Genomic DNA, 27538 nt, shown 5'->3' on the forward strand with positions numbered 1-27538 from the left:
GGACAAATACCGCATGATCTCACTCACGTGTGGAAACTAAAAAAGTTTATCTTGTGTAAGTAGAGAGTAGAATAGTGGTTACCAGCGGTTGGGGAGAGTAGAAGAGAGGGGAGGATGGGAAAAGTCTGGTCAACTGGTACAAAGTTTCAGTTAGAATAAGTTCTGGTGTTCTTTTGCATAGTAGGGTGACTATAGTTAAAAACAATGTATTGTATATTTCAAAATAGTTAGAAGAGATGATTTTGAATGATCTCACCATAAAGAAATAACAAATGTTTGAGGCAATAGATAATAATTACCCTGATTTTATCATTACACAATGTATATACATGTATCAAAAAATCATGCTATAGCCCATAAATATATACAATTATTATGTGTCAATTAAAAACATGAGCTTCAACTCAAGACTAAGTAAAAACAATAAAACTCTAAAGAATAAACAAATAATTTTATAATTTTAGGGAAGGAAAAACAAAACCTCTTAGCCAGAATATGAAAAGAAAACTAATCTCTTTCTTTTGTTCTAGTGAGAAGATAGTATGTTCAGTTTTACACATGTTGAGCTTGAGGTTTCAGGAGAAAGATATAAGCTGGAAATAAAATTTGAGAATCTTTAGCATGCACATTAGCAGATCTCTAATGTGCTTCTCTGGCCAAATGCATAAGAATTATCTGGAGAAACCTGTTGAAATTATGGAGTGCCAGGCACACTTTAATAAACTCTATAGTTAAAAAAATCTTCCTATAATTATTAAGAGATTTTGTTAGGGGGACTAGATATGATAAACAGTCAAATACCAATTATTTGTTCTTTATTCAAGTAATAAAGCATCTGGTTTGCTTACTGGAAACTGGGGGCAGGGGGAGGAAATCTCCATTCATAACAGTAACAAAAATGATAAAATCTGTATCTGCCTGGCATGGTGGCTCACGCCTATAATCCTAGCACTCTGAGAGGTCAAGGCAGGAGGATTGCTTGAGCTCAGGAGTTCAAGACCAGCATGACCAAGAGCAAGGTCTCTACTAAACACAGAAAAATTAGCTGGGCATCATGGCTCCCGCCTATAGTCCCAGCTACTCCAGAGGCTGAGGCAGGAGGATCACTTGAGCCCAAGAGTTTGAGGTTGCTGTGAGCTATGATGATGCCATTGCACTCTACCCAGGGCAATGGAGCAAGACTCTGTCTCAATGAAAAAAAAAAAAAAAAAGAAAGAAAAAAAATAAGAAGAAAATTATAAGATGTCATTGAATAAAACAAGACCCAAACAAATGGAAAGGTATACCATTCTTGAATGGGAAAAATGCCACCTCTACCCAAATTAAGTTATACACTTAATACTCTTCCACTCAGAGTCACAACAGAGGCTTTTTTTTCTTTGACAGAAGAGGATGGAAAAAAATCATTACAGAGTTTATATGATGTTGGTATAAGAGAAAAATAGACGAAAGGATTAGGATATAGAAATAAAAATCAGAAACAGATCTTCCAATGAAACAATTTAACATATGACAAGTTTAAGTCAATTCAATGAGAGGATGACTACTTAATAAATAGAGCTCACACAAGGAACCATCCATCTAGGAGAGTGCTGTTCCTGAAGGTACACTGAAAAATCAACTCACAAAAGGCAGAGTGATGAGAGAAAAGGCATAGGAATTTTTTTTTTTTTTTTTTTAAGAAATAGTCACCCAGACTGGAGTGCAGTGACATGATCACAGTTTACTGCAACCTCCAACTCTGGGGCTCAAGTGATCCTCCCACCTCAGTCTCCTAAATAGCTAGGTAGGCCTACAGGGGCATGCCACTATGTCCAGCTCATTAAAAAAAAAAAATTTTTTTTTAAGAGATAGGGTCTTGCTATGTTGATCAGGCTGGTCTCAAACTCTTGGCTTCAAACAATCCTCCTACCTCAGCCTCCCAAAGTGCTGGAATTATAGCTGTACACTACCCTACGCAGCCAGACATAGAAATTTATTTAATGTGCATACACTGGGAGAATCATGGAGTGATTATCCACCTCCAAACAAGATTCAGAAACCTATATATCATCCTGGCAAAACAGGTTATATGGGGAGAGGAGAAAAGAGGAATTCTGTTGAGGGGCAATAAAGGATTATTAAGGAGAATGAATGGATCTGGGAACAGAGATTAACAATGAAAGGGTCTGTTCTGAAGTGTTTTATACTATTGGTCTAATAACAAGGGGAAGAAAAAACAATTTCTTTCCTTAGTGGGTTCTGGATCTTAGGCAGATAAAGGAACTTTAACTTCTTTGGGAGAAAAGGTAGGGCAGGGTGTAGGGGGAGGTCAGAGAGACTGTCAGGCTTCTTCAGTTCAGTTTATTAAACAGCCATCTTTTGAGGTGTTGGTTCTGAGCCTGAACATGACCATAAGCACTTAACATGGGCCTAGTCTGAACTGAGGTACAACGTAAGTGTAAAATATATATGAGATTCCAAAGACTTGATATGAAAAAGAACATAAAATATCTAATTTATAATTTTTAAAAAATTGATTACATGTTAAAATAATTATCTTGAATATATTGGGTCAAGCTGCTGAAATAAAATATATTATAAAGGTTAATATTACCTGTTTCTTTTTATTCTTTCCACATGGCTATGACTAGAAAACCTAAAATTATGTAAGTTGCTTGCATTATATTTACATTGGTCAGCACTGCTGCTTTTCATATATTTTTAAAAATAAAAACTTAAATGTAAGACATAACAAATATAAGAAAAGCTAAGAAAGTCAATTAGAAGCTGGGGGTCAGGATGGATTTCTTAATAAGGACAGTATGTGTGCATGCAAATGTGTGAGCACACACAGGCATGTGTGCTTATGTATGTAGAATTGATAAGAAAAAGACAAACAACCCAACAGAAAAACCGCGCAAAGGACAGAATTGGAAATCCACAGATAAACAAAGCGGAATGACAAGCAAACAATAACAACAAAAAGATAATCAAAATTACTAAAGGAAGAGAAAATGTAATTAAAAGTAACTAAGACTTGTCTTTACTGGCTGGAAAACAAATAAAAACATAGATAAGACCTGTCTCTGCTAGGTATGTGGAAAGGGGGCAAACTCATGCATTGCTATAAGGAATGTGGAAGTTAAAGCTTGAGAATGCAATAAGGCAACATCCATTAAATTAGAAATATGCAATATCCTTCAACCCAGAAACCTTTCTCAGAGAAATAAATCCACCAGCACATAAAGACCTATGTGCCGGGAGTCTATACAGTAACACTGTGTACTAGCAAAAAAACAAAACCAACCAACCAAACAAAAAAAAAAAACCCTAAAGCAAAATGGAAACTAAGTAAGAATCCCCAGGAAACTAAGTAAATGCCTATCTATTGACAAAAGTGTTTTAAGAAATTACCTGCAAAACAAGACCTATAATGCAATCATTAAAAATTATAAATAAAAAAAATATTAGCAATTCTTTTGAAATATGAAAATATCAGGGCCAGACGCAGTGGCTCACGCCTGTAATCCTAGCACTCTGGGAGGCAGAGGCGGGAGGATCGTTTGAGCTCACGAGTTCGAGACCAGCCTGAGCAAGAGTGAGACCTCATCTCTACTAAAAATAGAAACAAATTATATGGACAACTAAAAATATATAGAAAAAATTAGCCGGGCATGGTGGCGCATGCCTGTAGTCCCAGCTACTCGGGAGGCTGAGGCAGGAGGATTGCTTGAGCCCAGGAGTTTGAGGTTGCTGTGAGCGAGGCTGATGCCACGGGACCCTAGCCCGGGCAACAGAGTGAGACTCTGCCTCAGAAAGAAAAAAAAAATTTTAAAAAAAGAAAAAAATGAGAAAAAAAATGGTAAGCGGACGGGGGGGGGGGGGGGGGCATGGGCAATATACATAACCTAAACTTTTGAACCCCCATAATATGCTGAAATAAAAAAAAAAAATGGTAAGGGGAAATTAGATGCTTTGCCTTTTGCTAAGTAAAAATCCCAGAAGTCTGAACAGTGAAAAACTGCCCTACTCTTCCCCTCCCTCTGCACTCTCATCTCACCTTATCTGATCACTTATGCACTCATTTACTGAAGTAAAAACAATATTAAAAATATGTATTTAAAAATTTTTAAATTATACCTCACCCCATCATTATAATTTGTTTTGTTTATTCCTGTGTTAGAAATCCCTTGGCATGTACAGCATTGAAACTCAGCATCATTTCATTTTTCCTGAACTATAATGCTTTTTAGTTTTAAGTAAAGAATACCCTTCCTTTGTTTAAAGAATACACTTGTATTCTAGTACATTCATAAATCTCAGCCAAGTTTCAAAGGTGATAATAAATTTGTGTTAAGATCTCAGACTCTCATTATTTTGTGTTATTAAATAGATGAAAATAAGAGATCATAACACTATGTTCACTCTCTTTCCCTATTATTCTCTTGTGAAAAATACTGGGTACTTCATTATTATTCTGTCAGGGGTCAAAAAACTATGGCCCACTATCTATGTTGGTATGAGACAAAAACTAAGAATAGTTTTTACATTTTTTAATGACTGGGAAGTAAATCCAAAGGCAATATTTCATGACATGTGAAAATTACATGAAATTCAAATTTCAGCATCCATAAGTAATTCCATTGGGACACAGCCATGCTCATTTAGTATTGTTTATTGTTGTTTTCACACTACAAGAACAAAATTGAGCATGAGCTGCAAAACCAAAAAGACATTCTCTCTGGCTCTTTACAGGAAAGGTTTGCAACCCCTGTACTATGTCATACCACATGCCCTTCATAATTTTATAGTTTTACCTAGACATAACACCCCCTTCTTTCCATATTCAGCATTAAATTCCCTTAATATTAGTCTCTAGACAAGCACATTCTTCAGTCCTCAGAATTGGATTTCCTCCTGGTGATTTCCTTGGTGTAATCACTTCCCTGGTCATCCACAAACAGAAAGCCAGAAAGGAGCTAGTAACGTGCTAAATGCTACAAATTAACATATCAAAAGACAAACCAAATCTCACCACCATCACTCTCCCTCCAAAGCCAAGGCTAAAGAGGCTAACCACCCAGTTAGTGGCTTTCAAATTACTTTACCTTAGAATTAAGGTGTCGGTGAACTAGAACAAGTGCTGCTGCCGCTGCTAAAATCCCTAACGGCCAAATAGCAATGACAAAAAAAAAAGTTGATAAATGTAATTTTTCTCAAATTTAATCTTCTTCAAATCGTTGGATATCAAAAAAGAAAAGTCAACAAAAATCAAAGGAACAGTAATGAAAAAGTAGACCAATTCCATTGTATCAATAACTAGCTTGTAGGATCCTAAATCTTTATACCTCAGACATTTGATCATATTTTCTGCAAGAAATAGTTTCTGGCTCCCAGAAAACGCACGGTGTCTGTAAACAGCAGGAACTCACACAGGAACAAGTTAGACTATTTCCTCTTCAAGAAGAGTACATCAAAATTTGCTCATACCTTTCAATCAACACTCTGCCTGCCAAATGTTGGGGTCGGGGAGTGGGGGGAGGGGGACAAGCTCTCTTTTCCACCAGCAGTGTCACACCCTACCCAGGTCCTCCTCCCAGCCCCTTCACACCTGTGCCAGCACTAACTCCTCCCCAGCTCCATCACCTCTACTCAGCACCTCTTCCCTGCCCTATCACACCTCCACCAGCTGACTCTTCCCCAGCCTTCTCACCTCAGCCGCTTTCTCCAAAAATCACAGACCCGAGAAGCTTCCAGCAGCAGGAGAGCAAAGCTAGGGGACTGTAATGCAGAAGTCTGGAGTTCCATCTGCCCTTGCGGAGAAAACTCAAGACACAGCTCCGAAAGCAGCAAGGGCGGCCGCGGCTCTCACCCAGTTTCCGAGTGTTTACGGGGAGCTTGCTTCGGTCAGACCCCGCGCGAGGGGCTTGGGCTGCAAAGGTGAGCAGCAGGGTCGCAGGCCCCGCTCTCTCCCGGCTCCCACCCCAAAGGGGGAGGCAGACAGTTCCGATACAGTTCGCCGGGCGGGACAGGAAGCACCTGAAGCCCACCAAGAGGAGAACCTGCCTGATCTCTGACTGTTAAAAGGCTAAAAATCAACTAGTCGGAAGTGACGTGCCAACCGAGACCCGCAGGTCCGCCACGCAATTGGCCGCCGCCTCAACTAGCCACCCTCTGCCCGGGCTGGCCCGCAGAGAGGAAGAGTGTGACTGATAAGTCCACAGCCCGCCCTCGGCGACTCCCAGCCCCAGGGGTCGGCGGAGCCGGGCCGCAGCCGCGACAGCACGGCCTCGCCGGCCCGGGCACTCGTCCGGCGCCCTGCGGGCAATGGGCCTCAGCGCCCCGCCGCGCGCATGCGCGGCCCTCTTTCTCCAGAGGAGTCCTCGGGTCACCTGGACGCCGGCATCTCAGCCGCCTGCCCCTCCGAGTCCCTTCTCGCCCTTGCCTCCGCGTTCTGGCTCTCACCTGCGGCCTCCTGCCTTCTCCTTCGTCCGCAGGCATCGCTAGACCGGCCGCAGCCGCCCACCGACTCCTCGGCTTCCACTGACACAAGCCTCGGCGCGGCTTCCGCTTCCGGCGAGTATTGTGTGGCGCCGCGGGGCGGGGGCGAGGGGAGGAGGAAGGAGGGAGGCAGCGCTGCGGCGGCTCCGCGCCCCGCACTCCCGGACCCGAAGCCGGGAAGGTAGGTGCCGCCCCGCCGCCGCGCCCAGGCCCGGGGCCTGCCCCCGCCGGCCGGCTCCGCACGCCGCGCCCCGGCGCCCCGCGACTGCGTCACCGGCCCCCAGCACGTAACCACAGCTGCCTCCGCCCGCTTCGGGCCCGGGCGGACGTTTTGCCGCCCCGGCGACGTCAGCGCGTCCGGCGTTGCTTGGCTACCCCGCCGGTCCCCCCGTCCCGCTGCCGCTCGCCTGCCCGGGGGCAAGTCTGACGCAGTCGCCGCCGCTCTCGGCCGCGTCACAGCGGCGGGCAGCCCACCTTCACGTCACACCTCTTCCTCACCTGCACACGCATCCCTCCCTCCCCCGCCGACCGCGGCGTTCCCTCTCCCCTCTCTCCAATCCCCTGCCCCTGAGGTGGCGGAAGAAGATGGAGATGGGGGCGGTGGGACAGAGTTGTGGACAAGGCTCCGGAGAGGGTCGCGAGGTGGGAGCCCGAACAGTGGGGGGAGCAAACTGAGGGCGTCTCTGAAGTTTGCCCTTCAACTGAGGAATAGAGGGAGAGGAAGGACAAGCCCGGGGGCGCTCAAGGTCTCGCTGTGGCTGTAGCTCCAGGTCCTTTCCGTTCCACCCAACCCTCTCCACATTTCTCTCTCACGCCACTTCTCTGCCAGCCTAGATCCGTCCCGGTGCTCCACTGTGCATGCAATGCGACAGATCCCAGGTGAGGAGGCCACCTAATTTCTAGAGGACTGAGGAAGGGGCGGAGTCGCTAGTCAAAATTGGATTCCCATAGGTAGAGAAAAATAATCTGACTGAACTTCTACTGTTGAGAGGAGAAATTCAGGTCCAAATAAGTTATCAGCTTGTACCATCGATGTATACAAATAAATAATCGTTGTTAATTAGCTCATTATACAGCCACTTCTCTCTCAGCACATAGATCTGCCAAATTTCCTTCTGTTAGGTCCCTTGGGGTCAGGGGAAGAAAGGATTATGAGGTTAGAGAAATTTTATTCATGGATAAAAATGTTGACGTTTTAAGGATAGAGTGGGCAACCAGTCTTCTGCTTTATAAATCTCTCTGATGCCCTTTCCAATTCTTGTGATGCTTCACTTGAGGGAGATTTCCTTTTTCCTTTCTCTAAATTCTGAACCACTCCAAATAAGTTGGGGACACAGTATATAACAGTTCCAAATATCTACAAATGCACACAAGTAGAAATGAGATGTTTTATGAAACATTTCATTCTAAGAAGAGGGCACATTTTCTTCCAGGCTAGTCTGATATGAGGAAGAATAATTTCAAATTTTCCTGAAAAGAGGATGCGTGTTACCTTTGCCTAACTCATTCAATTTATTACCCTTTGGAAGAATAAGAGAACAGTGGCAGAGAATCAAGCTTAGGCTCTAGTGGACTATTATGATAAAACTCTTCTGTAACAATAAACTTTAAAATATACCTAATTTAAGAAATCTTAATACTTTGACTTTTATGACACTTTTTACTTCCCAAACTCCTGTCTCATCTATTAGAAACAAATGTTAAACTAGGATACGGTGGGCTGGAAGTATTGGTTCTAAGATACAAGTGGGATCAGCTGGATCAGGAGGAGTATGCTGAGCTAGAGTTGAAGGAAGCCTCTGTTTCTAACAAGAGAAAGCAGAGGTAAGAAACAAGAGATAGAATGGGGGTTGTGTGTCAGTTTGCTGAAGAGAAAAAAAAATAGGTTGATGGCTGGGAGTCACAAGTTTTGGAAATGGAGAAATGAAGTGGAATCTAGTGGAAAAAAAGATGAAGAATAACTAGCTGGGGCTAAATCTGGAGTTAGGGTTTAGTATGGGGGTAAATTTCAGGCCAAGGATGCAAAAGAATTAAACCTCCAACTAATATTTATCTTTTCTCATCTCCAAGTTAAATAATGGCCGAAACGAGTCTGTTAGAGGCTGGGGCCTCTGCAGCCTCCACAGCTGCAGCTCTGGAGAACTTACAGGTGGAGGCAAGCTGTTCTGTGTGCCTGGAGTATCTGAAGGAACCTGTCATCATTGAGTGTGGGCACAACTTCTGCAAAGCTTGCATCACCCGCTGGTGGGAGGACCTAGAGAGGGACTTCCCTTGCCCTGTCTGTAGAAAGACATCTCGCTACCGCAGTCTGCGGCCTAATCGGCAACTAGGTAGTATGGTGGAAATTGCCAAGCAGCTTCAAGCTGTCAAGCGGAAGATCCGGGATGAGAACCTCTGCCCTCAGCACCATGAGGCCCTCAGCCTTTTCTGCTATGAGGACCAGGAGGCTGTGTGTTTGATTTGTGCAATTTCCCACACTCACCGGGCCCACACTGTTGTGCCACTGGATGACGCGACACAGGAGTACAAGGTGGGGAACCAGACATGTGACACTAATGTGGGGAAAGAGGGAGGAAGCAGCAGAGGATGGAATATTGCCTGGGTAGAAATTGTAAGCTCCTGGTACTCACCCCATAGTTGCCTCAGAGCTACATACACAGGGGGCACACAATATGTCTTGTCAATTGTCCTCTGGCATGAAAAAGAACAGTGTGGAGGAGTACCCCAAAATTCCTTGGTGACTTTTGCAATATATTTGAGTATTAATGGGTGAATATTGGTATTTGTGGTCTGGGATGTATCATATTTTTTCATAAATGAATGAAACCACATAGAGAAGATCAAATTTAGGAAGAACTGAAAAGTAGTCTGGTTTCTTTATTCTGCCTCCCTACTCAGAATGTTCCTTGTTTTCCCATTGGTATTGGGAACAGATAACATCACTGTAAACTGATACCCACCAGACTAAGCTGAACAATTCTGTTGTTTGCATTTTCCTCCAATAATGGGTAACATGGCATCTCATTTAACTTACTGCTGGGAAACAGGGTAAATGTTTGAGTAATGGGAACCAGAGTTGTTAATGTCTTAGCACTTTATCATATTCTTTGCTTAATTAATAAAATCTTGAAAACAAGATTTAAAGTGATTTACAGTATAATAATCGAGTTTTTATTGTAGATGTGGTGGTTAGAGTTGGATGAGAGGACAGGTTTAAACAAAGATACCAGGGTACAGAAGGTTGCGTTGACGGTAGTAGGCAGTTGCCTGAGCAAGAAAATGGAAAGGGCTGGGAAAGGACACAGAGTTGGCAACTGGACAGCTATTTCAGATTCAGTGAGAGGACAACTGGGTAAACAGGGAAGGTGATGGAGACAAGTTTGTGGCAGAAGGGACCTGTAGGAGGTTGACATCCCAAATGATAGGCAAGGAAGGGAGTGGTGAGATGGCTAGGAAGCAAACAGATGGGTTAACCTCTGAATGATGAGTGTAGCAGCCAACCCCAAATATCACCTCTCTCACTTCCTCCCCACCCCTCAGGAAAAACTGCAAAAGTGCCTGGAGCCCCTGGAACAGAAGCTGCAGGAGATCACCCGCTGCAAGTCCTCTGAGGAGAAGAAGCCTAGTGAGCTCAAGGTAAAGGCAGGGGATCCCATTCGGGCTGCTCTGCAGGGTATTTGCCGATGAGGGAATTAACCGCACATTATTTAATCCACCAATTTTGGTTCATTAGAAAAATGCTGTTCTCTCAAAAATGATGGTATTTTATTAGACTTGATTGTAATTAAACATTGTACTTAAATTACTTGTCATGAATTAAGTATTGAAGAGAGGGGCATAAGAGATAACTGATGGACCATCATATATCTGATGAGTTGAGGGAATTCATGCCCACTGCTCTTTTTGGTTAAAGCAGCAAAAGAGGCTCTGTGCTGAGAATGCAGGGATAGGAATTTCGTAGAAGACTGAGGAGAAGAGAATTTGGAAGGTTCACTGGGGAGGGAGGGAGAAGGAGCTGACCAAGAGTCCCAGAACTGCCCAGTGACATTAGGGCCACATTCTCATAACTCAAGTAAGGTCGAGTATGCTAGATGATATTGGTTGGTTTCTAGAATGTTTGTCCCTACCCCACCCTCCACTCATAGGATCTTACCTATCGTTCAGGCAGGGCAAAAGCCACTTCTATGCAGCCTTTCCTGACGCTTCAGAAATTAACTTTCTTAATTTTCATACAATTTTGCATCTCTTTTATAGCATTACCTTATTTGTAGCATGGTGTTTTGGTATCTGTCTCGTTTCTTCTTTTGGACAGTGAACAATTTTTAGTAGCAAAAATTGTAAGTAGAATTGAGTCCTGTGCATTAATTCATTGAGTGTCCATGTGACGTTCCAAATTTACACAGTTGTTAGGGTTCTGCCCAGGTTGAAGTTCTAAGAGTTTAAGCCACATTGGGACAAGTGGGACACAGAGAAGCTACAAGACAAAGAGACAAATGAGAAGGAAATCCTGAGGCCATCTTTGGCAAGATGTAGGGGTAAAGTTAGATAATCTGCAAGGTAGGTAATATTACCCCCAGGTTACACAGGAAATGGAACTTAGATAAGTGTCTAGTCCAAGATCAGACAGCACATAAGTGGCTAAGGAAAAAAACTAGGAATACTACTTCTTCATGAATCAGTAACTTTATTAAGCTCCTGGCATAGGCCAAACTATGTATTTGACACTGGGGAACAGTGATGAGCAAAAACACAGTTCTTCCCCTTCTTGAGTTTAACAAGTGTAGAAAATAGATAATGGCACACAAAGCACAGCTGTAAGTTCATAAGAAAACAACATAGAAATTTGACCTCATTAAGGGTTTCTAGAAGAAGTAATGAGTTTTTACAATTGAGATTTAGGGATCACCAGAAATTAAACACAAGTTTTAAGAGGAGGAACAGTAATTTTTTAATGAATGACAACATTTCAGCAGAAAGCAAGTGTTATTACTAGGGTGCTTTATACATTTTAACAAAGCAAACATTTGAATTTTTAAAAATTTGAACTAATTTTGGTTACAAAAGTGAACTTTTTAAAAAGTTCTTTGTTCTTTCGGAGGCCTCATGAGAAACTTAAAATACATGAAAACAGAGCTTATTACCAGTCATTAACTTTCCTTTTCATGTTGATTATCTTCTTGAAGGCAAAAAGAGGGAAATAAAATTTTAAAATTTTAAAAACCCTGTAAATGCTTGAACAACTGTAGTGTTTTTAAAATTGTAAATTATCATTTCAGTGAAACTACCCCCAACATTCCTTTTGTGACCATCTGAATTCTTCTCTTTCTTCTTCATCATACTTAATGCCCCTTTTAAAAATAAAAATAATTTGCAATTAACTATACTGAAATGAAAATTATACATAAAATAACCTAGCTACATAATTTTAAAGAAACTTATGTCCAAATATAATATAAGAAAAAGTAATTTATAATAAAATCTGGGCCAGGCATAGTGGCTCACTCCTGTAATCCTAGCACTTTGTGGGGCCAGGGCAGGAGGATTGCTTAAGACCAGAAGTACGAGACCAGCCTGGGCAACATAGTGAGACCCTGTATCTACAAAAAATATGACAAATTAGTTGGGCATGGTGGCACACTCCTGTAGTCCCAGCTGTTTGGGAGGCTGAGGCAGGAGGATTGCTTAAGCCTAGGAGTTTGAGGTTGCTGTGAGCTAGGCTGATGCCACGGCACTCTAGCCTGGGCAACAGAGTAAGACTCTGTCTCAAAAAAAGATAAGTAATTAATTAAAAAAATCTATTGTGTAAATATTTGGGTATGACAACCCTTAAAGACTCTACAGTATAGTTATATGCTTACACATATATGTGACATCATCAACAATATAATAAATATAAACTCAGACTGAGATAGATGTATGGCAGTATGACTCAACCACCACAATCTGCTTAGTTATTGGTGACATGATTTTTCAAAATAATACCTTAAGGCCGGGCGCGGTGGCTCACGCCTGTAATCCTAGCACTCTGGGAGGCCGAGGCAGGTGGATCACTTGAGGTCAGGAGTTCGAGACCAGCAAGAGCGAGACCCCGTCTCTACTAAAAAAATAGAAAGAAATTATCTGGCCAACTAAAAATATATATAGAAAAAATTAGCTGGGCATGGTGGCGCATGCCTGTAGTCCCAGCTACTCTGGAGGCTGAGGCAGCAGGATCGCTTAAGCCCAGGAGTTTGAGGTTGCTGTGAGCTAGGCTGACGCCACGGCACTCACTCTAGCCCAGGCAACAAGTGAGACTCTGTCTCAAAAAATATATATATAATAATAATATCTTAAGTTCTAAGAAAAATAAAATATAGTCTTGAGGAGTTTTACTCAACCTTTCCTGAAAAATTTGGGTACAGTAAAACCATGTAAGAATTACTCTGTGTTATACTGTATAAAATGGCATTCAAGCCCACGTATACTTTCTTTTTTTGAGACAGTCTCTGTCACTCTGGCTACAGTGCAGTGGTGTCATCATAGCTCACTGTAACATCCAACTCCTGGGTTCAAGTGATCCTCCTGCCTCAGCCTTCTGAGGAGCTGGGACTACAGACACACGCCACCACACCCCACTAATGTTTCTATTTTTGGTAGAGACGGGTCTTGCTCTTGCTCAGGCTGGTCTGGAACTCCTGGCCTCAAGCAGTCCTCCCGCCTCTGCCTCCCAGAGTGCTAGGATTATAGGCGTGAGCCACTGCACCTGCCCAGGTCTACATTTTTGAATATCCAACAGAACATTAGAAAGGTTGCAGGTCAGCCAACCATGCGGGGTTGTCTCTCATGCTGGAGGAGTACCAGCATCCTTTTCAGGAGCATCCCCAACCATGCCAAACAAAAAAATGCCCCCATTTCCAACATATCCTCAGAGGGAGGTAACCCACTTCATTAAGAACCATTGCCCTACAAATATAGAGTGAAAAAAAGAGAAGAGGTTATAGCTTTATAAGAGGGAGAGCTTTTTTGCTTCCTATTGAAAACAGGTATGAATCCTAAACTTCTACCCATACATCACCCCTAAACAAACACATGTAAGTACACACATAGACATGAAAAAAGGCTGTGTTTTACTTGAGGGCAAATGTGAATACATTTTGTCCGAGTGTACACCTGAGAAGGCAGCAGTGGAAAGTGAAGCAGAATCAGCCCTGACCTAGTCAGCCTGTACTGGGAACTAGCATGAAATCCAGAAATGCCAGGTTTGTAAGGCCCACCCTGGCATTGCATCCCCACTCTGTCTTCACACTCAGCCCTGCCTTCTAGTCCCTGTGCACTTCCTTCCAGAGTACTATTCTCTGTTTCTCACTGTGCTTCCCCATCAGTCACATGACACTTCAAGAATCCTCCTTTGGGGAGATCACTTCTTGTTACAATAGAGGAGCAGAAGGATGTGTTGATAATCTTCAGAAAGTGTTATGGCTGGTATTTGAGTCCTATATTTTGAAATTTCAGAAACGTTAGAGGTATAAGTCTATGTTCTGGCTTAGAGAAAGCATATTGCAAACGTCAGGCAATTAAATTACAAACAAACTTCTGGATGAGACCTGTTCCTGGGGTGGGAATTACCAATTCTCCGAATTGACTTGAAACTATTTAACAAGGTCAGTCCTAAAAATCTATATATATATTTTGTAACAACCCGTTGTTAAACTGTTACTGATTCTTCCACCCTGGGCAATAGCGACCCCTTCTCTAAAAAACAATAAATTAGCCATGGTGGCTTGTGCCTGTAGTCTCAGCTACTTGGGAGGCTGAGGCAGGAGGATCGCTTGAGCCCAGGAGTTTGAGGTTGCTGTGAGCTACGATGATGCTACTGTGCTCCATCCTGGGCAGCAGAGCAAGACCCTGTCTCAAAAAAGTAAATAAATGAAAAATAAATAAACTCTTACTGATTGTTGTACTGTTCCAGTTGATTCTCTGATTTTTATCAGGTAGATGTCCTATAACATGCAAATGATGACAATCTTATCTTTAACTTTGTAGTACTTGTACTTTCCTTTTCTTGACAGATTGCATTAACTAGAACTTCAGAGGTAGGAATAACAAAGATGTTTCTGATATCTGCAATAGTTAATGCCATCATGTCATTGAGTCCTTATATCTTAAGTATATTTTATTAAAATGTAAAAGTAGGCCAGGCACAGTGAGTGGCTCATACCTATAATCCCAGCACTTTGGGAGGCTGAAGTGGGAGGATCACTTGAAGCCAGGAGTTCAAGACCAGCTTAGGCAACATTGTAAGACCCCATCTCTACAAAAAATTTTTTTAAAATTAGCCAGGCATGGTGGCACATGCCTATAATCCCAGTTACTTGGGAGGCTGAGCCAAGAGGATCACTTGAGCCTAGGAGTATGAGGTTACGGTGAGCTATGATTATGCCACTGTACACCAGCCTGAGCAACCTAGTGAGACCTTGTCTCTTAAAAAATAAAAGTACAACTTTTTTAGAAGTTAATTTAATGAAGAAAATAGCACTTTTTTAAAACGTTGATTTTTTTTTAAAATCTCCCCAATAGACTTCCTTACTAAGTCATCAGTGGGGGTCACAGGGATGGAGCCATTCTTTGCAAAAGGAAATTCCAGTGGAGAGAAAAATGAGTGTCCTGTTAAGCTATTTTCAATGAAGCTGAAAGTCTGTGTTAATTTGTACACACGGTAGGTGGGGGAAAGGCTCCCTTTTGCCCCACTGACCCTGCTGATACAACATCCTCCCTCTTTTCTCAGAGACTAGTGGAGAGTCGCCGACAGCAGATTTTAAGGGAGTTTGAAGAGCTTCATAGGCGGCTGGATGAAGAGCAGCAGATGTTGCTTTCACGCCTGGAAGAGGAGGAACAGGATATTCTACAGCGACTCCGAGAAAACGCTGCTCACCTTGGGGACAAGCGCCGGGACCTGGCCCACTTGGCTGCCGAGGTGGAGGGCAAGTGCTTACAGTCGGGCTTCGAGATGCTTAAGGTTCGACCTTTGCCCCTGCATAGCCCCCCAGGTCAAGTGCAGTGTAGCTTTGCACGTGCTGTTCTGTCAGCCCGGGAAGCTCACTCTTCTGCTCTGCTTCCCTAAATCCAGTTCTTTCTTCCAGATATCCTCAAAGGATCGTTTTCTACAGAAAGGCTGCTTTCATTTCTCCTGTCCCCTTCTAATCATTTTTGTGTTCTTACATTTTGTCAGCAATTATGTGCTTAATCTGTACCAAAGAAAGAATTCACTCTTTTGAAAGGAAGGAAGTCTAGTCTCAAAGTGAAAAACTATACATTAAAAATTTTGTAAATGCAGTTACCATTACTTTTAAGTCCTGGAACTTGATTTATCTGGCGCTAAAAAAGAATAGAAACATAGTTTAAAGCATACAGGCACACCTTGGAGATATTGCGGGTTCATTTCCAGACCACCACAATAAAGCGAATATCACAATAAAGCAAGTCACATGAATTTTTGGTTTCCTAGTGGAGTTGTAATCTTTTTCCTGGGGGAGGGTCTTGCCTCAATGTTGATGGCTGCTGACTGATCAGGGTGGTGGTTCCTGAAGGTTGGGGTGGCCGTGGCAATTTCCTAAAATAAGACAAAGTTTGCTGCATCAGTTGACTCTTCCTTTCACAAAAGATTTCTCTGTAGCATGTGATGCTATTTAATAGCATTTTACCTACAGTAGAACTTCTTTCAAAATAAGAACTAATCCAGTCAGGCTCCACTTCTGGTTCTAGTTCTCTTGCTATTTCTACCACATCTGCAGTTACTTCCTCCACTGACGTCTTGAAGCCCTCAGCGTCATCCATGAGGGTTGGGATCAACTTCTTCCAAATTCCTGTTAGTGTTGATATTTTGACCTCCTCCCATGAGTCATGAATGTTCTTAATGGCATCTAGAATGGTGAATCCTTTCTAGAAGGTTTTTTTATTTACTTTTCCCAGGTCCATCAAAAGAATCACTATCTATGGCAGCCTTATGAAACATATTTCTTAAATAAGACTTGAAAGTCAAAACTGACTAGGTGTGCTGTAAATGAGCAGTAACATTTTGAAAGTAATCTTTTTTTCTGAGCAGTAGATGTCAACAGTGGGCTTAAAATATTCAGTAAACCATGCTGTAAACAGATGTGCTGTCATCTAGTCTTTGTTGTTGCATTTCTAGAGCACAGGCAGAGTAGACTTAGCATAATTCTTACAGGCCTTAGGATTTTTGGAATGATAAATGAGCATTGTCTTCAACTTCAACTCACCAGCTGCATTAGCCCCTGACAAGAAAGTCAGCCTGTCCTTTGAAGCTTTGAAAGCAGGCTTTGACTTCTCTTCTATAGCTGTGAAAGTCCTAGACGGGATCTTCTTCCATTATAAGGCTAGTTAGTCTTCCTTGAAAATCCGTTGTTTAGCGTAGCCACTTTCATCAGCGATCTTAGCTATACCTTCTGGATAACTCGCTGCAGCGTCTGTATCAGCACTTGCTGCTTCTCTTTGCACTTTTATGTTCTGGAGGTGGTTTCTTTTCTTAAACCTCGTGAATCAGCTTCTGCTAGTTTCAGACTTTTCTTCTGCAGCTTCCTCACCTCTCTTAGCCTTCATAGAATTGAAGAGAGTTATGCCCTTGCTCTGGATTAGGCATTAGCTTAAGAGAATGATGTAGCTGATTAGATGACCACTGAAACTTTCTTCGTATCCGCAATAAGGCTGTTTGGTTTTCTTAGCATTTATGTTTCCACTGGAGCAGCACTTTTAATTTCCTTCAAGAACTTTTCCTTTGCATTCATAGCTTGGCTGTTTGGCACAAGAAGTGCATACCTTTCAGCCCATCTTGGCTTTTGACATGCCTTCCTCACTAATAAGCTTAATCATTTCTAGGTTTTGATTTAAAGCGAGAGATGTATGACTGTTTCTTTCACTTGAACACTTAGAGGCCATTATGGGATTATTGTTATAATTGGTCTTATTTCAATATTGTTGTGCTCAGGGAATAGGGAGGCCTGAGGAGAGGGAGAGAGATGAGGGAATGGCCAGTCAGTGGAGCAGTCCGAACACACACATTTATTGATTAAGTTCATCATCTTTTTATATCAGAATATTATAGGGGTACAAATGTTTTGATTACATGGATTGCTTTTGTACTACTTGATTCAAAGTTATAAGTGTGCCCATCACCCAGATAGTGTATATTGTACTTGTTAGGCATGGTTTCACCCATCCCTTCCTCCCTAAGTTCATCATCTTGTATGGGCACAGTTCATGGCACCCCAAAACAATTACAGTAGTAACATCAAGGTCACCAATCACAGATCATCATAACAGATATAATAATCATGAAAAAGTTTGAAATATTGCAGGAATCACCAACATGTGACACAGAGACATGAAGTGAGCACATGCTGTTGGAAAAATGGTGCTGGTAGACTTGCTAGACACAGGCGTAGCACAGACCTTCAATCTGTGGAACACGCAATATCTACAAAGCACAATAAGGCGCAGTGCAATAAAGCAGGGTATGCCTGTACTTGAAATTATGTGTAAATAATATATTGCTTTTGATATGTAAATAATACCTCTAAAATGTTTGAAATAGTTTGTTTTCTTAAGCAAATGAATACTGTGTTAGCAAAGCTGTAGGAAACATATTTCTTATCTTAGAGATCAGATTACCAGCATTTGAATCAGTGAGGCTTCATTGTACATTTTTTCAAATGTTATGTATTGCTTGGTATTTATTCCTGTGTCCTTTCATGTATGTGTGTTCTGCCTGCCACATTAAACTGGGAAATCCTTGTGGGACAGAGATTTGTCTTCTTTGTCTTCTGGACCCCAAGTATTCTCAAATCAGGATTGGCACACAGTTATGAATGCTTATTAACCAATGCCAGACAGGGGATACCAAACCACAACGGGAAAGTGTGATTTGTTCCTATGCCACCAGTCTGGAACTGTCTGTACTGATCCTCAAGGAAACTGAGGTATGTGGTTGGTACTTGGGGGACAGAGTAAAGAGCAGACACAATCCCTGTCCCTTTCAGCGAGCTCCCAGTGTCCTTGAGGAACAAAGACAAACATAAGAAACCATTTGGAAGTGATATAAATTACCAAGCTTCACGATGACCTAAAGTTGAAAGTGGGGACTTGGCTGGGAGAGATGCACTTGGATCCCTCTGGAGCTCTTCCTCTTGCATTGTAACCTTCAGTTTGCCCTGTGCCTATTTTATAGATCTGGAACTTTTGGGAGGAGGGGGAACCTTTTGCCTTCAGGACCATTGAATACCAGGACCAATATTGCTTTCTTTTCTCCTTCCTTCTAGGATGTCAAAAGTACCCTGGAAAAGTAAGTGATTCTTGTATCTCTTTCAGTGAGTTAGGTCTTGGCTTAGAGTTGAGGGGTACAGTAAGGAGTTGAGGCAGTAAGGGTAGGAAAGTCATGCAGTGCCTAGGCAGGGTATCAGTGAAGGTTCATTGCACCCATGAAGCCAAGAGAGAACAAATTATTGGGAGTAGTAATCCCTTTCCTTTTGCCCTTTGAGCATCAGGACTTCTTGGTGAGGAGAATGGTAAGGTAGAACTGGAGTCGATTTGTACCCTGTGGATGGAATTGTGTCTGAACAAGATTGTAGGAGGAAGGGCCTGGGAGAGCAGGGAGGGTGATTATCCATTTGCATGCAATATGAAAATACGCCTAGAAAGTTCTAAGGCCCATTCTCAAGATAAGGTCTGTCCAGGGGATCATGAAAGAAAACAATAGGTGAACTCGACTTCAGGGAGGAGGGAGAAAATGGGAAGAAGGAGAATTTTAGTTTCTCCCTGAAGCTGACAACATCCGAATACTCACTTGGCTGGAGCTTCCCCTGACCCTACCCTTTCTTCCCCTATCTCTCTATCCCTCCTAGATGTGAGAAGGTGAAGACCATGGAGGTGACTTCAGTATCCATAGAGCTGGAAAAGAACTTCAGCAATTTCCCCCGACAGTACTTTGCACTAAGGAAAATCCTTAAACAGCTAATTGGTGAGTTGTTCCCGAGAGGAAACTAGCAGAGGGAATCACTAGAGAGAAGAAAGTCTTTAGGTCCTATCTTACATGGGCTTTAGTTATCCCGTCTCTCACCTTTCTTGCCCACGCCTACACCTGTCCCTTTACCTGGCTTTCTTTCTGACCCTGACTCACAGAACTCAGAGTGAGAAGAAGGTTAAATAATTTGCCTAAGTCATCAGGTAGAGTGACCGTACAATTTACCATGTAAACTGAGACAATCTTGGGAGCGAAAGGGAGTGTCGTTAATACTAAAATGCAGGGAAAACAGTCATAAACCAGGCCTGTTACAGGGAAACAGACACATGGTCACCTATCCCTACACCATATGCTACCTTGCTCTGTGTCCTTCTCAACACTTGCCATTCTTTCTGGCCCTCAGACTGTGCCTTGTACTTCACACAGTGAGATAAATGACAATGTCAGAAGGAGAGGGAGAGAGGACGAGGCAGCCACCTAGACTAACAGCCCCTGCAGAGTCAAGAGATTGTTACCTGTTTATTTTAGGGTCAGGGCACGAAGTGAACCATTGTTCCCTCCCCTCTGTGGTGACACCATGGAATGAGAAAGTTAACCAAACCATGGTGTTCGGGGGACCTTTAAGGGACCAGGTTCGGTAAAGGCAGGCTGGTAGAGTGAGGCAGGGGTGTTTAGCTGTTCCCATCCTCATCTAGCTCCCCACTCTGGCTTCTCCCGCCAGCGGATGTGACCCTGGACCCTGAGACCGCTCATCCCAACCTAGTCCTGTCGGAGGATCGTAAGAGCGTCAAGTTCGTGGAGACAAGACTCCGAGATCTCCCTGACACACCAAGGCGTTTCACCTTCTACCCTTGCGTCCTGGCTACCGAGGGTTTCACCTCAGGTCGACACTACTGGGAGGTGGAAGTGGGCGACAAGACCCACTGGGCAGTGGGTGTGTGCCGGGACTCCGTGAGCCGAAAGGGCGAGCTGACTCCACTCCCTGAGACTGGCTATTGGCGGGTGCGGCTGTGGAATGGGGACAAATACGCAGCCACCACTACGCCTTTTACCCCTTTGCACATCAAAGTGAAACCCAAACGGGTAGGCATATTCCTAGACTATGAGGCCGGCACACTGTCTTTTTACAATGTCACAGACCGCTCTCATATCTACACTTTCACTGATACTTTTACTGAGAAACTTTGGCCCCTCTTCTACCCAGGCATCCGGGCTGGTCGGAAGAATGCTGCGCCGCTTACCATCAGGCCCCCGACAGATTGGGAGTGACGGGTTGGGACGTGGGAATAACTGGGGTGAGGCAGGGTCAAGTGCTGTGGGCCTTCCTTCCTATGTCCTGCTGGAACGTCTTCGTGTCTGCCTGGTTCCAGCCCTGAATCATCATGGAGAAACACCTTGGTTTCCAGGATGGTTTGTGTGGAGTAGTTAGGACTGGGCTGTGATGAGAGAGCATAGCTGTGTCCCCCTCCTGACTGTCAGGGTGGGAGCTGGTTCCCAGGGGATTGTCTCCCACGAAGTCCATCAGGTCTTCTATTGCACAAGGATGGGTTGGGAAGGAACGAGAGGCTTTTCCAGAAACAAAAAATCTGTGAGAGGTTCTGACTTGCTCAAACTGGAGGAGGAAACAAACCCCTGTACATCCTGATTCTTTGACTCAGAATAGTCTTGTTTCTTCAAGTAGATCACAGGGGTCTGTGTACCTCTGGATTGAAGAAAGATGAATGACAGTTGCTCTCATGGGGCTAGAAGTTGAGGAGTTTTTCTGAGGGCAGAGATTGGGCATCAAAAACATTAGAAGGAAGGTCAGGGAAGGGGGCTAAAGGAAAAGATTCCTAGAGACCAATGAAGGGGAGGGGGGTTTCTTTGGTCTTCTATTCCCAGGATAAGTTTGCCATTATGAGTAAGATTGGCTGGGGGTGGGAATGCGGGGAGGCAGAGAGGGTGAGAAGAAAGCAGAGGGGAACCCAAGTCCCTGCCTCAGCCTTCAGCCAAGTTGGCTTACTGCCTGCCTCCTTACAGTTGGTTGTCTCTAAGAAGTCAGTCACTTTGCTCCTCTCCAGAGGCAAGGTGGAAGAGATCTTGCAAGACACATCCACCCTTTCACTGTTTTCCCAAGGGAACTTGGAAAGGAGAGTCCAGTATTAGAGGAAAGAGAAAGGTATTTCTATCCAAAGCCCTGGCCTTAAAGAATGTCACTAAGTAGCTACTCCCAAGTTGTCAATCTTGTTACCTGGCCAAGGTATCCAAGCCCAAAAGCAAGAAAGGTAACGGAATTTTTCTCACCCTGAGAACAGGGTAGAAGAGGGTGGTGTGTGTAGGGAAGGGCCAGAAAGGCAACTTCCTTTGGCCTGTGTGCATCTGGCCTAGAACACAAGAGCCAGACTGTTGCGTATTTGTTGCCATCCCTCACCCTTTGCCAGTCCCCTTTTCAGAGAATGTAAATCGTTTCAATGTTAGGCCAAAATAAACAACTTTAGGGCACATATGTTGTCATAAAAGGTAGAGCAATGCATGCCAAACCAAACTAAAACGATTTGGATTATCTGCTCTTTGGGTAATCTTCACAGAAGACTGAGACAAGAAACTACAATTTATTGAGGGCACTTCAGTTCCTCCTACCACCTCAACAGGACTTTGTCCAGACTCTCCTCTTACCTTTGTGCCTTGACTGTGGTTCTTTGTGGCAAGATACTTTGGTTGGTAAAAATAATATGGAACAAAGGATCCACTGAAGTGATCTCTGTGTTGTATGGTAATTTGGTGATGGCCTTGTGTTGATGTGTAAGAATCACTGGGTGTTAAAAATGCATGTTCCTGGGTCTCATCCTCAGTGGTTGATTAAGGGGTGGGCCTGGGCATCTACATTTTAAACACACATACATCTCTCCTTTGAGTCTGAGAACGCTTGTGAAACTAGCACCAGAGGAAGCTTCAGCCATTTCCTTCCTCTGAGTTGGAGGCCTGGTTCTCTGCTCCAGCCTAGCAGGGAGTCTGAGGGGGAGGAGAGATCCTGACTTGTGCTGCCTTCCCCGTCTCAGGCTTCGTCCATGTTCTGCCCCTCCAGCTCACATCCCTGCGCTTCTGACCTCAGGAACCAATAGCCACTAACTGTAAGTCACAGGTTGCTAGACAGAACAAACGGGAGACGAGGTCAGAGGAAAGGGTGTCAAGTGGGTGTCTGTGTGGGAAGTGGGGTGAAGTTTCAGGGGCACAGGTTGCTGTAGACGGGTTTCTGTGCTGCACCCAAGACTAGGGTTGCTGACCATTCCCTGAGCAAGTGAGGCTAACCTACTGTGTGCACAGCGCTGCCTACCAGGAATTGTGCTTCTCTGGTAAGTGGAAAAGTGGGAGTGCGCTATGCTTTGAGGACAGGCGTCCCCTTTCCTGCTTGAAGCACCCTCATGGCCCTTCCCACTTTCATCCCCATTGGTACCAGTGATTTTTTTGTTGTTTCTTTTGTTGTCTATTTTTTATTTTATTTTTTACTTTTTCTATTTTTTGGACGTATAACCCCTGTTCCTTGTGTCGGTAGATCTTCCAGGCACCTGCCTTTGGCTTCAGGAAAGTAAGGCGGAAGGTCTGGCTGGGTATAGATTGCACATAACCGTCTCCCCAACCTATCTCCATAAAGAGACCAGTCTTCCGTCCAGAAAATGTTTAGCAAATTTAAGATCCTGCCCTGCTACACTAGGCTCTCCAGTCTCTACATAGTATAACTGGTCATGGGCTTGAGGAAAACGAAGAAATACACAACTCCTAAAGGGCCCGTGGGCTTGGGTTGCGGGACACACGTTCACAAACACACGGTCTGGGCGGCGGCGGGGGCGGCGGCCCAGGGACTACACTTCCCGGGGGCCCTTGCGCGGGCCGCGAGGGGGAGGGGCTGGCGGCCCAGGGACTACACTTTCCGGGGGCCCTTGCGCGGGCAGCGGGGGGAGGGGCTGGCGGCCTAGGGACTACACTTCCCGGGGGCCCTCGCGCGGACGGCGGGGGCGGGGCCTGCGGGCGGCCTGGTGGCGCCGGCGCGGCGCTGATGGCCGGGCAGGTGAAGGACCGCGAGGCCTTCCAGAGGCTCAACTTCCTGTACCAGGTGAGTCCGCGACGGCGGCTGGGCGGGGAGCGGGTCCCGGTGCCGCAGGCCTCGAGTGACCGCTTTCCTGGCGCAGGCCGCCCACTGCGTCCTCGCGCAGGACCCCGAGAACCAGGCGCTGGCGCGCTTTTACTGCCACACGGAGAGGACCATCGCGAAGCGGCTGGTCCTGCGCAGGTGAGGCTGCCGCGGGCCCTGGCGGCGGGCGGGGCGCGGGAAGAACGCGAGGGGCGCGGGCGCCGGGACCAGCTTCCTTCCCCGCCCCCAGGGACCCCTCGGTGAAGAGGACTCTGTGTCGCGGCTGCTCCTCCCCGCTCCTCCCGGGCCTCACCTGCACTCAGCGCCAGAGACGTGAGTGCGCCCGCCGCGCGGGATGGTGCGGGGCCCTGCGGGAGCGGGAGGTGGGGCCAGACGACCCGTCCTCGCTTTGGGCGGCTGTCGGGCTCGGGTTTCGCCGGCGTCGGCCTTCTCCAGCCCCGGGTTAGGTTGCTACCCCCGCTTTCGTAAGATGAGGGGTGGGCTTGGCTTTTTCCCCCGATCTGGGCAATAGAGAAATGATGTTACTTTGTGAGGCAGCCCCACCCATGCGTGATAAATAGATGTTATTTGGCCTCGTGGAGCACCTGATTCCCATCACCGTTCATTTTAAAGTGTGTGAAGTACTGTGCTAGATCGTTATTCTCACTGAAATTACAGCCTGATGGGACAGACTAAGGAACAACTGAAATAGTGTAGAAAAAGACTAATGGGGTAAGTAGAATGCTAAATTATTTATGCCAGTGGTGTAAGGTTCATGATAAGCGAAGGGAGTGAGAAATGGAAATTCTAGCCGTGTGTGAGGCCGCTGAGGCAAGCCAGCATGTGGTGCTGTCCAGGGAATGAGAGTTCGGGGGCAAGACATGAGGCTGGAGAGGGAAACAGGCCAGATCTTGAAGAGTCTTGTTAAGCAGTTTGAATTTTATCTTAAAGAGTTCCAAGAAATTGATGGAGTTTATGCAGGGGTCTGACATCAAATTTGCATTGGAATTAGGGTGGGGTGGGGGATTCCTACTGAAAACCAGTGGAGACAAAACTGGCTGCAGGAGACCTCTTCTTCTAAACCTGGGCATTCTCTTCTTTTTCCCACTTTCACCTTAGGCGGCAGGGGACAGCGCTGGACAGTACAGACCTGCCTAACGTGCCAGCGAAGCCAGCGTTTCCTCAATGACCCAGAGCATCTGCTCTGGGGAGATAGGCCCGAGGCCCAGCTGGGGAGCCAGGCAGGTGAGAGGTGGTAGAGAAAATGGGGGATATCCCAAGAGGGCAGGGACAATGGAAAACGAAGAGCTCAAGAGGACACATGGGTGGATTCTGGGTTGGTGAGGTGCCACCATCTGAGAAAACTAATTCTGCTCCTATATTTCTGCTCATCTACCCAGATCCCAAACCACCACAACCCTTGACAACCATAGCCCACCCCATTCCAGCCCACCTTCCTGAGGAGAAAGTGCAGCCTCAGGGCACCAGTGACCAGTGATGGATTCACCCCATCTTCCAAATAAAGTTTAATTGTGTTTTACTTTGCCACATGCTTTTCTGTGGGTATTTCAACTCATAATTCTATTTCCTTCTGTTTCTGTCTGTATTTCTTGGTCATTGTTTCTACTCCCACGGTGCAGGGAGATCCCAGTTTCCATAGACCACTTGGCCCCACTAAGCAGCTCCCATTTCCAGAGCCTTGGCTCCAGCTCCCTGTCACCCTTCTTTCTCGGTGCAATGCCATGTCTGTAACTCAAGCTCCAGCGTTCTTTGCAAGGTCCTGGGCCTTCTTAGGGCATTCCATGTTTAGGTAGCCATGACTGTTGACTGAAGGGCTGGACAGAATGCCGTCACTGTTTCTATTTTTAAATGAGGGGGAGTGTTCATATCCTCCAGACCCACTCAGAGTTGGTCTTTTTCAATCTCAAAGTTGTATTCTATAAAATTCTAGTAAAAGAAGTGGTACAGACCTGAACTAACAATGTCAAAGGTGCTAAAAAAAAAAAAAAAACAGACATCTTTTAATGTCCTTTTAATGCTGCACATTACACAAGTATATTTCATAGGTAGACTCTCAATGTTTTCTTGAGAATGTGTGAACAACTAAAATGGTTTCTTTGATATCCGTAAAGAGCCTACCTGAGGACGGAATTTCCAGACTGACCTCTTTGCTGGTTGCCAGCTGACCAGTTTACCCCAAAAGTATACAAACAAAATTTAGTATTCCCAAAATGTAATTTTCTTTCTTCTATTTCTCCTATAAATCTTGTGTCACACTTATCTGCTGCATAAAAATGACTCCATCATGTTGTAGCTTAAAATAATAATGATTTACTATTTCCTCTGATTCTGTGGGTTAGGAATTGTGAAAGAGTTTGGCTGTGTGGTTCTGCTCCATATGGAGTCAGCTGGAGTCATAGCTGCATTTAGCTGGTGTCTGGTAGCTGGTCTGGAAGACCCAAGAAGCTTTACTTGGATGGCTAGCACCTCATTGCTTTTCCAGGTGGACTTGCTACCCAGCCAGCTTTGACATCTTCACAGCATGGCTGTCTCAGTGTGGTTGGACTTCTTACACCCATTTTGGCTTCCACAGAGAGCATCCCAATATGCAAGTTCTTATCAAGCCTCTGTTGGTGTAGCACTTGCCAATGTCTCTTTGGCCAAAGCAAGGCATATGGCCGAGGCCAGATTCAACGTGGAAGGGGCTACACCGGGGTGGTTCCTTGGTGACCACCAATATAACAATCTACCACATCCTTGTTTTGCCTTAGTGCCTGACTTGGTCTCTCCACTGACTCCTTCACATGTCAGAAAATAATTTGCATAGAAAATACTAAACAGTGCAAGTAACTAAATGTTGCTTAGTTATTCTTTGACAGTTTATTTCTGGAAATAGTGCCTACCTGGGTCAACTGTGGCAGCCAATTAAAACACGTAGCCTGAAAGTACATCTCATGCATACCTGGACCCTTTGCATCCACACCTCACCTTCCTTGGCTCCTCTAGTGAATCTCATTTCAGATGATTGAGCTCTTTGACACATATACGCTAAATCTAATTCTTGGCCAAGTTTGTCTTGAGTGTGTTATGTTTGTGCATGACTGAACACGCCCACAGTGGGATAGCAGTCGGGAAACTGAGTTTTGATTTCATGACTCAATCATTAAGTGATTCCTCTCGTGTGAGAGATCATAGGAATCAGGTCCCAGCTGGGAGGCAGACAAAACAATGTGGAATGTGGGTCACTTGTGAGTCTGGTTTCTTCATTTGTTGTGTTTCCGTCAACAGAATTGCCTCCAACCCAAAGAACATAGCACTCTTCCTCCTTCCAAAACTCTATCCTTTTTCATGTTTACTTACATAAATATATATGATTATATTTAACATACAATTATATTCTCTATATAATATTAGTATAGATATATATAGCATGATAGTTGTATAATATATGCAAAGATGGATTTCCTGTATCAAAGATGAAAAGAAACCAAATCCCTACTATGTAATAGCTTTTTCAAGCATTTCTCACAATTCAGTAATTCAAAATTTATGCTCTGGCTGGGCGAGGTGGCTCACGCCTGTAATCCTAGCATTCTGGGAGGCCAAGGCAGGTGGATTGTTTGAGCTCAGGAGTTGGAGACCCCATCTCTACTACAAATAGAAAGAAATTATATGGACAGCTAAAAATATATATAGAAAAAATTAGCCAGGCATGGTGGCACATGCCTGTAGTCCCAGCTACTGGGGAGGCTGAGGCAGGAGGATCACTTGAGCCCAGGAGTTTGAGTTGCTGTGAGCTAGGCCAATGCCACGGCACTCTAGCCTGGGCAACAGAGTGAGACTGTCTCAAAAAAAAGAAAAAAATTCAAAAAAAAAAAAAAAAAAATTTATACCCTTTCAGTACTCTAAATAAAATTAAACAAAAGAGAGAGGAA

At 44.4% G+C, this 27538-nt stretch overlaps 2 protein-coding genes and 2 long non-coding RNA genes across 9 annotated transcripts in view; 3 read left to right on the forward strand and 1 right to left on the reverse strand.

The window, feature by feature from the left end:
- The window catches only part of LOC123631681, a 42431-nt gene extending 35720 nt beyond the window's left edge, over positions 1 to 6711 (reverse strand). The window contains exon 1 of the long non-coding RNA XR_006733210.1: positions 6448 to 6711. This is a non-coding gene — a long non-coding RNA (uncharacterized LOC123631681). The remainder of the gene's footprint in view (positions 1 to 6447) is intronic.
- LOC123631674 (E3 ubiquitin-protein ligase TRIM39) lies at positions 6251 to 22232 on the forward strand. Of its 5 annotated transcripts, none has more exons than XM_045541525.1 (8): positions 6251 to 6664; positions 7313 to 7362; positions 8175 to 9013; positions 10024 to 10119; positions 15248 to 15478; positions 18795 to 18817; positions 19377 to 19492; positions 20217 to 22232. In XM_045541525.1, the coding sequence occupies exons 3-8, from the start codon at positions 8561 to 8563 to the stop codon at positions 20762 to 20764; spliced, it is 1467 nt and encodes a 488-aa protein (XP_045397481.1). In that variant the 5' UTR covers positions 6251 to 6664; positions 7313 to 7362; positions 8175 to 8560; the 3' UTR covers positions 20765 to 22232. The 5 variants fall into 5 exon arrangements, with proteins under 5 accessions (XP_045397481.1, XP_045397483.1, XP_045397480.1 ...); XM_045541524.1 differs by lacking the exon at positions 6251 to 6664 and having other exon boundaries at positions 6741 to 7362; positions 8175 to 8307; positions 8554 to 9013; XM_045541527.1 differs by lacking the exon at positions 7313 to 7362 and having other exon boundaries at positions 8554 to 9013.
- Positions 22233 to 22402: 170 nt separating this feature from the next.
- On the forward strand, positions 22403 to 23315 carry LOC123631680. The gene is made up of 3 exons (XR_006733209.1): positions 22403 to 22605; positions 22744 to 22827; positions 23028 to 23315. It is a non-coding gene; the product is annotated as an uncharacterized LOC123631680 (long non-coding RNA).
- Positions 23316 to 23474: 159 nt separating this feature from the next.
- On the forward strand, positions 23475 to 25148 carry RPP21 (ribonuclease P/MRP subunit p21). Of its 2 annotated transcripts, none has more exons than XM_045541532.1 (5): positions 23475 to 23585; positions 23662 to 23762; positions 23854 to 23936; positions 24723 to 24848; positions 25004 to 25148. In XM_045541532.1, the coding sequence occupies exons 1-5, from the start codon at positions 23529 to 23531 to the stop codon at positions 25099 to 25101; spliced, it is 465 nt and encodes a 154-aa protein (XP_045397488.1). In that variant the 5' UTR covers positions 23475 to 23528; the 3' UTR covers positions 25102 to 25148. The 2 variants fall into 2 exon arrangements, with proteins under 2 accessions (XP_045397488.1, XP_045397489.1); XM_045541533.1 differs by having other exon boundaries at positions 24723 to 24855; positions 25004 to 25064.
- The last annotated feature ends 2390 nt before the right edge of the window (positions 25149 to 27538 follow it).

Source organism: Lemur catta, chromosome 2 (genome assembly GCF_020740605.2).
Source record: "Lemur catta isolate mLemCat1 chromosome 2, mLemCat1.pri, whole genome shotgun sequence".
NCBI lineage: Eukaryota > Metazoa > Chordata > Mammalia > Primates > Lemuridae > Lemur > Lemur catta.